This window comes from Dipodomys ordii, unplaced genomic scaffold (genome assembly GCF_000151885.1).
Source record: "Dipodomys ordii isolate 6190 unplaced genomic scaffold, Dord_2.0 Scaffold92, whole genome shotgun sequence".
Taxonomy (NCBI): domain Eukaryota; kingdom Metazoa; phylum Chordata; class Mammalia; order Rodentia; family Heteromyidae; genus Dipodomys; species Dipodomys ordii.
The window spans coordinates 524,618-535,178 of NW_012267308.1; the positions used below are offsets into that span (position 1 = coordinate 524,618).

A 10,561-nucleotide genomic window follows, 5' to 3' on the forward strand; every position below is an offset into this window, starting at 1 on the left:
CCCGCGGCCCCCGCCACCTCCGAGCCCGGCCGCAGCCAGGACAAGAGCCTGCCGCCTCCGGGGAGCCCCGGTGTCCCCCAGGCCGCAGCCTCCACCACCCACACAGCCACCTCCACTACGACCGTGGCTGCAGCTGCTTCCTCATCAGCATCCCCATCACCTGGCCAGGCAGTCCTCCGGCGACAGAGACATGGCTCTGGTAAGGGATGGTGGCCCAGCGGAGGCCGCAGCAGGGATATTGGGATTGGGAGACGATCCAATCTGACCATCTGGCAGTATGGTGTTGGGGATGCCTGGAATACCGGTTTTTCAGTTGCTGTACCTGTGTGCTCAGGGGTCTTTATGGTCGGTTCTTGGAGCTTGTACCCTGCGGAGGCTGGGGTCTGGCTGGCATGCAAGTTTGGGTTTGGAGTGTTGGAAACTGAGGGGTTGTGGCTTGCTTCTGAGCCCTAAGACTGGAGAGGGGACATTCTCCAAGTGGTATTCTAGCACCAGGGTGAGAGGAAGAAGAGTTGGAGAGAATGGATGTGTCGCTAAGCCAGTGGGCTGCGCAGAATGGAACGTTCTAGATGATGTGGAGACTGCCTGGTTGTGTATTCTCTGTCCTCTTTGCCTGCGAGCAGAATGGTCCCAGGGGACTGCTATGGGCCTGGTATAAATGGTTGCTCTGGTTCCTCTTCCACCCTGGAGGGACCCTACCCATTGTCAGTCCTGAGCACCAGTGGTTCATACCTGTAATCCCAGCCACTCAGGAGGCTCATGGATCGAAGCCAGCCTGGGCAGGAAAGTCCATGAGGCTCTTATCTCCAGTGGTCTACCAAAAAGCCTGAAATTCAGGAGTTGTGACTCAAGTAGTAGAGCGCCAGCCTTGATCCAAAAAGCTTAAGGGACAGAGGCCTGGTGGGAAGGAAGGAAGGAAGGGAGGGAGGGAGGAAGGGAGGGAGGGAGGGAGGAAGGGAGGCAGGGAGGGAGGAAGGAAGGAAAGAGGGAAGGAAGGAAGGAAAGAGGGAAGGAAGGAAAGCAAGGAAGGAAGGGAAGGAGGGGAGGGACGGCAGGGACCATGCGCCTGAGGCTGTCAGCCAGGACAGGATGGTTCTGGTGACTCTCAGCTGCTTCTCCATGCGCCCTTCCTCCGAAGCCTCCCCCTTCCTCCCCACTCCACAGCAGGCCTCAGTGGTGGGCTTCCCTCTAGTGCTGAGAGTCTGATCTCCAGCCAGGTCGCTCGCTGCTTGTGCTCAGACTTTCAAGGATGCCAAACCCCACCGGGGTTCCAGTGCTGGAAAGCAGGCTGGGATGGCCGCTGGATGCATTCCCCAGCTGGGCTGTGGCCCTGGTCCTGTCACCAACACAGTATTCCCAGTGTGGCCACCTGCTGCCCACCCGGGCCACAGGCTCTTCCCCTCCACTGCTGAACTGACACCGCAGACTTCATGTCAGCACCTTACCCCGTCTCCCCGCCGCGCCCTCAGCCCTGGCACTGTCGTGAACTCCAGTCCCTGTGAGTCATTTCTCATAGTAGGAGCCACCTCTGTCTCAGGCTTGATCTGGTGGACCTGTCTTGTTTTGGAGGTCATAGGACTTGAACTTGGGGCCTGGACACTGTTGCTGAGCTTTTTTTGTTCAAGGCTAGAGCTCTACCCCTTGGAGCCCCCAGGCCTCTTAGTGAATTGGGAACTGTTCCCAAAGGCTTTGAACCATAATCCTCAGATCTCAGCCCCCAGAGTACCAAAGATCACAAGCTCCAGCCACCGGTGTCCCACTAGTCTTGTCTTTATCTGCAGGAAAACCTCAGGACATTTCCCCAGCCCATGGAAATGGACACTTTAAGCTAACACTAACTGCTGAAAAACCCAAATGTCCATGAGTCAACACATGGCTGTTTTATTTTATTTTTTTACTTTCTCCTTTGCATCCAATCCTGCCTGAGTGGAAAAGTGGGGTCCATGAAGTTACTCAGGGACCCAGGCTGACAGGGATTCTAGTAGCTTCCATAAGTGGCCCCTAGAGTCCTTCTGGGGGGGGGGGGTGACATAATAACAAAAGAAAAAAGAGGCTGGCACAATGTATGAATCACTTCCTTTCCTAAAGATGCATCTCTCTTGGGAAACTGAAGACAAATAAAGTCACTCCAACCATTTTGTCATACATCTGGAAAAGCTGATGGCAAAAATGATAAAGGTGGAGAGAAAATGTGGCAGCTCATACCTTTAATCCCAGCCACTCCAGAGGGGAAGAGCTAGGGGATGGCCGCCTGAGGCTAGTCACAGGCCAAAGTGAAAGACCTGATCTAGAAAATAACCTAAAGTAAAAAGAGCCGAAGATGGGGTTCAAGTAGCAGTAGAGCACCTGTCAGCAAATACCAGGCTCTGAGTTCAAATCCCAGTACCCATTTTAAAAAAAAGCAAACAGGTGCAGAAAAGATGACTTCTAAAGCCAGATATCCATCATCCTAGCTATTCAGGAGGCTGAGATTTGTCCTTTGAAGCCAGCCTAGGGAAAGAAAGTCTGGGAGACTTATCTCCAATGCACTAGCCTGGAGCACAAAAGTTCAGGGACAGCACCCAGGCTCTGAGTTCAAATCCTAAGAGCTGCTCTCAACCTCTAGACTAGGCCAGGCCAGGACATGACACGACACAGAGGTCAGGGTCTTTGGGAGAGGTACTTGTTGTCTTGGCAACTGCTTCCCAGAATCCTCTCTACTGTGGAAGGGGCGTAGGAACCTCTGTGGGGGTTCTTCACCACCTCCAGGCAGGTGTTTATTGACTTATACAGTGATTGGGCTAATGAATTAATGCTGGTCAGGGAGAAGGCCTTTCTACCCTATCTCCTTTGGGCTTCAGTAAACTCGTATCCTGCCCTGATATCCCCAGAGCCTGAACAGAAGGGCAAAGCAGCAAACAGAGGCCATCATGCTAGGAGTTCACACCTGTAATCCCAGGTACTCAGAGGTCTGAAATCTGAGATTACCGTGAGAAAGAAGCCAGCCTCGCCAGGAAAGTCCGTGAGACTGATCTCCAGGACACCAGCAAAAAGCCAGAAGTGGAGCTGTGGCTCAAATGAGAGAGCACCAGCCTTGAGTGAAAAAGCTCAGAGACAGACATCTAGGTCCTGAATTCAAACCCCAGTTCCAGTACGTGCACACACACACACACACACACACACACACATACCAAATAGAGCCATCAGCATGGAGTCAGCGCTCGTTTGATTAAGGAAGGGCCATAGGAAAGAGATCTGTACAGATGACATTGATTGGGCCACCCGCCGGCAGGAGCTCATTCTTTCCGAAATCTCCATCTCCTTCTGACCAGAGTCAGCGACTTTGCCTGTGTTTGCACAGCAGCGGGGTCTCCGGTCGCTGCACTGCCCAGAGGGACTTGAATAAGACAGTTTGGATTCTCAACCATTTAGTTTCCAGAGCCGTGGCTCCATATCCTTACAGATAAAGAGTCTTGCCAGGCACCAGTGGCTCACTCCTGAAGTCCTACCTACTCGGGAGGCTGAGATCTGAAGATGGCAATTCAAAGCCAACATGGGCAGGAAAGTCTGTGAGACTCTTTTCTCCAATAAACCAGCACAAAACCAGAAGTGGGGCTGTGGCTGAAAGTGGTAGAGCACTAGTCTTGAGTAACAGGGCTCAGAGACACACCCAGGCCCTGAGTTCAAGCCCCATGACTGACAAAAAAGGAAGACAGAAAAATAAGTTAGACTCCTCCTAGTCTGCTGGAGCAATGCCGCTGGAATGGGCTGTGAGACACTCTGGATCTTTCAGATGAGTGACTTTCCCAGACCCCTGTTCCTCACTGTCCCTGTTAGCCAGTTGCTTCTAGAAGGAGTTTAGGTCTCTGGTTTGCTAAAGGAGTAACTAGGTAAGGGCAGGAAAATTTAGACTCAAAATCTACATGCAAAAGGCTCGTTCCTTTCGCATCTCATTTGTCAAAGGATGTTTTTGGTATTTGTGCTTAAAAATATTTATAGGCCAGGCACCGGTGTCTCATACCTGGAATCCCAACTACTGAAGAGACTAAAAGATGAGAATTGCAGTTCACACCCAGCTCTGCCCCATCTACCTCCCCCCCCAAAAAAAAACCATCTGTATGAATCTTATCTCCAATTAACCAGCAAAAAGCTGGAAGTGGAGGTATGGCTCAGGTGGTAGAGCGCCAGCCTTGAGCACACCAAAGCTAAGGGACAATACATGAAAGATGTGAGTGCCAACCTCAGGCCAGGCACACAAATTAAATAAAGGTGGGTCTCCCTGGCAGCCCCGAGCTAGCACGGGGCACTGCCTGGATTTTGCCACATTCCATAAAAAGTGGCTCTTCACTAATCTGAACAGTGATAAACACATTAGGTTGCTGGTTCCAGACCCAGAGATGGGGTGGGGAGGGAGGTGGGGGGAGAATGAATAATGCCTGACAGACAGACACAGGAGAGGCGCCGCAGTGGGGCTGAACATGGCTGAAGAAGACAGTCTGGACTCTGGAAAGCTAGTGTGCTGGGGTGAGAGGTCCGGACCGCTGTGTGAATCTCAGGATCAGATTGTGATGTGTGAACTTCTAATTAGCCTCAGGACTCGGAGTCCTCGGAGAGGTGTCCTGGCCCTTTCGGGATGCTGATTGGCTGTGGCAGTTTGCTCTCTGGTGCCCACAAAGAAGACTCCTGGCTTTCCATATTTCAATTAATAATGAGAAGACAGCCAAGGCCATGGATGGGCGGGGCGCCCTCACAGGGAGAGGAAGTATCCTTGAATGTTGCCACGGTAACCGTAAACCCTGACCAATGGGGGCCACAGACACAGTGAAGCTGTTCACGGCGTCTCAGCTTATGGCCCAGGTGGATGACAGGGCTGACAGAAACGGTGGCAGTGTGGCCCTAGAAACCCAGTGGCACAGAATGAGTCTCTTACGATAGACAGCAAAGTCAGAGCGCTGGTGACTCATGCCTGTCATCCTAGCTACTTGGGAGGCTAAAATCTGAGGATGGAGGTTTGAAGCTAGCCTGGGTAGGAAAGTCCATGAGACTCTTATCTCTAGCTGGAAGTGGAGCTGTGGCTCAAGTGGCAGAGCATTAAATCTCAAGGACAGTGCCCAGACCCTAAGTTCAAGGCCGGGACTGGTACCAAAAAAAAAAAAAAAGTCAACTTAAATAAACAATCTCTTCTTCCCCAAAGCTCTGTTGTGACCTGAGGTCCATCTTCAAGGAGAAAACAAACAGGTATCACCTGATGTGTCACACCTATAATCCCAGCTTCATAGGAGACTGAAATCTGGAGGATCAAGATAGCCAGCATGGACAGGAAAGTACCCAAGACTCTTATCTCCAATGAACCAGCAAAAAGCTGGGCGTTAGAGATGTGGCTCAAGTGGTAAAGCACCAGTGGTGGTGGGGGGGAACTAAGGGACAGCACTCAGGCCCTGAGTTCAAGTCCCTGTGCTGGCACAAAAAAGAAGGAAGGAAAGAAGAGAGAAGGAGGGAGGGAGGGAATCTGGCAAAAGAGTGTTCCAGAGAAGAGAGAATGTGGCTTTAGAGAAGGGGGAAATTAAGGAGTTCGTAGGGAGTAGAGATTATCAGCTACAAGTCAGGTTGTCCTGGAGCCCGGGCTTCACACTTGCATGAGCGGGACTCAGATGACAGGGGCGTGTGGCCTGTGGCTCATCCCGAGCAGGCTTTCTGTGGATAGCCTGTGGGAGACACCTGGGAAGGTGTCCGTGACGGGTGTCAATCCTGGGAGCCCTGAATCACCAAATGGAATGGTTTTTGTCCATCGTTGCATGAGCAGTGGCTGTCCTGTACAGCCATTTTCTCTCAGCACCCGTGAACCCCAAAATAGACCCTCAGATAGCTGATCTTGAAGTGCAATGCACTGCAATACCATACTTGCTTTCTGTGTTTTTTTGCTTTTGGTTTGTTTGTTTGGGGTCCCAGTACCAGGACTTGAATTCAGGACCTGTGCATTCTCCTTTAGCTTTTTCACTCAAGGCTGGCACTCTACCACTTGGGCCAAGCCTTCATTTCTAGCTTTTTGCTGGTTTATTAGAGGTAAGAGTCTTAGGAACTTTCCTGCCAGGGTTAGCTTTGAACCATGATCCTCAGATCTTAGCCTGAGTAGCCAGGATGACAGGCATGAGCTACCAGTGCCGCCTTTGCTTTGTCTTCTCTGGGGCCACAGGAAAGTTTCAGCTCTTATTCCAAACTCTATAACTGCTTACTCCTACCTGTTTATGATGAATGCTGACATACGTTTGTCCCCTTGAGGAGAGAGGTGCTTCCAGGAAAAATCAGTGTACCTCTCAAGCTGGAACATTCCAGAAAGATGTGTGCTCTGTTGGCCTCCTCCAGGCAAGGGTTTAGTTCCAGCCAGTTTGGACTGGCTAATGTTGGTTCTCATGTAATACAGTTTCTTTATGGAGTTTCTTTGGGTCTTAACTCAAAAATAAGACTCCAGCCAGACATTGGTGGCTCACACCTACCATCTCAGCTACTCAGGAGTCTGAGATCTGAGGCTCTTAGTTCAAAGCCAGCCTGGGCTGAAAAGTCCCTGTGAGACTCTTATGTCCGATGAACCACCAGAAAACCGGAAGTAGAGCTGTGGCTCAAAGTGGTAGAACACTAGCCTTGAGCAGGAACAGTGCCTAGGTCCTGAGTTCAAGACCCATGACCAACAACAATAACAGTATGACTTCACACTAACCATTTCAGAAACTTTATTCCACCCCCCCACCTCTGATTCATCTTCTTGCCCATGCTCAAAGGTCCAGGGATTCCCTGGGGAAAGACTGCTTAGCAATGAAACATTTAGTCAATGAAGCATTTTAAAACATCCAGCATGCCAGGTGTCAGTGCTCATGCCAGTAATCACAGCTACTGAGGAGGCTGAGATCTGAGAATAGTAGTTCGAAGCCAGCCCTGGTAGGTAAATCCAAGAGACTCTTGTCTCCAGTTAACCAACCACAAAGCCACAAATGGAGGTGCAACTCAAGTAGTAGAGCACCAGCCTTGTGCAAAAAAGCTCAGGGACAGCAAGCCAGGCCCTGAATTCAAGCCCCAGGACTGGCATAAAATAAAGACTCTCCAAGGCTGATCTGCATTGCTCAGGGGACAGAAAGCCCCTTCCTCTGCTGAGCCCAGGCCCGTCATCTGTCTGCAGCCCACAGGAGGATGGTTTGCTCTAAGCCAAGGAAATGTCTATCCCTGTAAAGCAACTTTTATTGTGATCGATTCTCCTCTAAATGCCGCTGAAGGCACAGAGGAAGGCTCTTTAGTATATCTGGGTCTTTTTGGTTTTTTGTTTTGCTGTTTGCCACGCACAGCTGCTAATGACAATATGCGTCTTGCATAGCTGGGATTGCAGGTGCACACAACCATGTCCAGCATAAGACAGGGTCTCGCTTGAGATTAAATTTCTGTTTTAGTGATAGCAGCATTTTTTTGGACCATATTTAATTTTGGGCTCACAGCAACCTGCAAAACAATACATTTATGTGGTCCAGTAGAATGCCAATGGCAGAATTATTGTAAGGATTAAATGGGATAAAGTTGATGAAGATATGAATATAATATTGCCAGGAGTAGATTCTAGTTTCTTCTTTTTCCTTTAGGAGTCACACTGATTTTGTTTTATTATAGTCTAAGCTAAGATCTTGCTAACATTCAGCCCAGGCTGGCCTCAAATCTCAATCCTCATGCTCACTGACTCCTGGGGACAGCAGGAGCCTCCATACTTGGTCCGATCAAAAGGACTCTTCACTTGTTGGGTTTGTTTTGTGCTGGTATTAGTAGGGCTTGAACTCCAGACCTGGATGGTGTCTTTTGGCTTTTTTGCTCAAGGCTGGTGCTTTACCACTTGAGCCACAGCTCCACTTTCAGATTTTTTTGTAGTTAATTGAAGGTAGTCTCTCAGATTTTCCTGCCCAGACTGGCTTCAAGCCACAATCCTCCAGATCTCAGCCTCCTCAGTAGCTAGGATGACAGGTAGGAGCCACCAGCGCCTAGCTAGCTAGCTTTTTCTTTTCTTTTTTAACTGAGAAAGTCTTGCTGGGCATGGTAGATCATACCTGTAATATCAGCATTTGGGAGGCTATGGATAACATAGCAACACCCTGTCAATCAATCAATCAAACATAATGAATGAATGAATCCTTCAGGCTCAGTGTGCAGATGTCTCTAGCATGCTCCAACCTATCTTCATGTCTCCAACCTGTCTTTATCTCCTCCCTCCCCCCAGGCTTAGAGTACTTGCCTAGCATGCATGAAGCCCTGGGTTCGATTCCTCAGTACCACATAAGTAGAAAAGGCCATACGTGGTGCTGTGGTTCAAGAGGTAGAGTGCTAGCCTTGAGCAAAAAGAAACTCAGGGACAGTGCCCAGGCCCTGAGTTCAAGCCCCAGGAGTGGAAAAAAAAAAAAAAAGGCAGGGCAGATAGCTGGGTGCCAGTGGTTCATGCCTGTAATCCTAGCTATTCAGGAAGCAGAGATCTGGAGGATCTGGGTTCAAGGCCAGCCCAGGCAGGAAAGTCCATGAGACATTTTTCTCCCCTGAACCAACAAAAAGCCAGAAGCTGTGACTTAAGTAGGCGAGTACCAGCCTTGAGTGAAAAGGCCAAGAAGAATGTGAGGCCCTGAGTTCAAGCCCCAGTACCAGCATTAAATAAGTAAATGTGTAAGTAACTAAGGAGCACCAGCACGTAACTAAGTGAATGAGCGTATGAATGAATGAACAAGGAGCATAGAGCAAATTAGCTCCTGTCCAATCCTTTCCACAGAGCGAAGGTTTTCCCAGCCCCAGACGTCTGACACATACTCTTTTTCTTTTTTCTTTTTTTCTTTCTTTTCTCTCCCCCCCTCCCCCATATCTCTATGTTGGACCTGGGCCTGGGCTCTGCCCTTTAGCTTTTTCTCTTAAGGGTAGGGTTCTACCACTTGAGCCATACCTCTGCTTCCAGCTTTTGGAGATAAAAGTCTCTTGCTTGGGCTAGCCTTGAACCATGATCCTCAGCTCTCAGCCTCCTCCTGAGCAGCTAGAAGGACAAGCATCAAGTATGAGCCACTAGCACCCAGCTTTTTCTTTTTTAAAAAATTTAAAACTTTAAAAAAAAAAGATCTCTTGTTTACTTTTTTAAATATTGACTTACTTATATTTTAAGTAAGTGCAATGCATCTTGGTCAATGTCACCCCTTCCATCATTGTCCCCCCCCCCATCCCATCCCTACATAGTTCCATTTTTACCTAATGTACATTGAAGGTAAGGACCGTATCCCCTCACCCTCCCTCCATCCCCCCCCCACCCCTGCAGGGGAATCTCTATCTGCTTCCTGGTATTCATTTTGTTAAAATAGTTCCTTCGTCATTCGGAGGAGTTACACCTTTACACTCTGAAATTTCTCTTATTTTTTTTTGGGGGGGGTTTGGTCGTGGGGCTTGAACTCTGGGCCTGGGCGCTGTCCCTCAGCTCTTCAGCTCAAGGCTAGTGCTCTACCACTTGAGCCACAGCGCCACTTCCACATCTTTACTCTTTCTCTGAGTTTCTTAAGTGCTGGTGCTTGGTAGCAATTGCTAGGCCAAAAATAAAAATAAAAAACAAATAAATAAAAAAGAACAAGCAGCAGCAGAGCTGGTGAGCCAGTGGCTCACACCTGTCATCCTAGCTGCTCAGGAGGCTGAGATCTGAGGGTGGAGGTTCCAAGCCAGCCTGGGCAGAAAAGTCTATGACACTCATCGCCAATGAGCCCCTCCAGAAACCCAGCAGTGGAGCTGTGGCTCAAAGTGGTAGAGTGCTATCCTTGAGCAAAAGAGCTCATGGACAGCATCCAGGCCCTGCGTTCAAATCCCGGGATGAACACAAACACTACAAGTGAAAAGGACACCCTGTCAATACATATGCGGAGGTCCCGAGGCCTGGGGAAGTCCGCTTGCGCCTGGCAAGTTTTGGTGAATCCAAAATTAATCCTGTCTGTGTGTTTTCTGTCCCCAGCAGGCAGTGGCCCGCACCATACCGCAGACCCACGCCTGGCCCTGGCCCTGCTAGCCCTGCTTAGCCTTCTGTGGGGCCCCTGAGGGCCTGGGCGTGACCGGTGCCGGCCCTGTGCAGCCGAGCCACCAGGGGGACTCCGAGAGACTGGAAGAAGCATGAAGAAATCCAAGCAGGAAACAGAGGAATCCTACTTTATTTTGAGGGGAGGGGGAAATCCCACCACTTCTGAATACCTACCATAATGAATCTAGTTTTCAACTAAGATGAAATGAGACCATGCAATCATGCATGAGCTCAATAATTTCTCTACTGCACTGTCTCTTTTTTTATTCTTTTATTTATTTAATTTTTTTTTTTAATAGCCAGTGCTGGGGCTTGAACTCAGGGCCTGGGTGCTGTCCCTTTTTTTTTTTTTCCACTCAAGGCTATCACTCTCTACCACTTGAGCCACACCTCCACTTCTGGCTCTTTGCTGGCTCATTGGAGAGAATTGTTTCACACACTTTCCTACCCAGGCTGGCTTTGAACCTCAATCCTCAGTAGGCTTAATCCAGAGTAGCTAGAGCCACCAGTTACCCAGCCCAGTGT

General features: G+C 49.5%; 1 protein-coding gene across 1 annotated transcript in view; it reads left to right on the forward strand.

The window, feature by feature from the left end:
• Nucleotides 1-10,056, forward strand: part of Vstm2b (V-set and transmembrane domain containing 2B) — a 16,161-nt gene extending 6,105 nt beyond the window's left edge. Inside the window, exons 4-5 of the mRNA XM_013026152.1 lie at nucleotides 25-199; nucleotides 9,977-10,056. Of these exons, the coding sequence (XP_012881606.1) occupies nucleotides 25-199; nucleotides 9,977-10,056 (255 nt within the window). The remainder of the gene's footprint in view (nucleotides 1-24; nucleotides 200-9,976) is intronic.
• The last annotated feature ends 505 nt before the right edge of the window (nucleotides 10,057-10,561 follow it).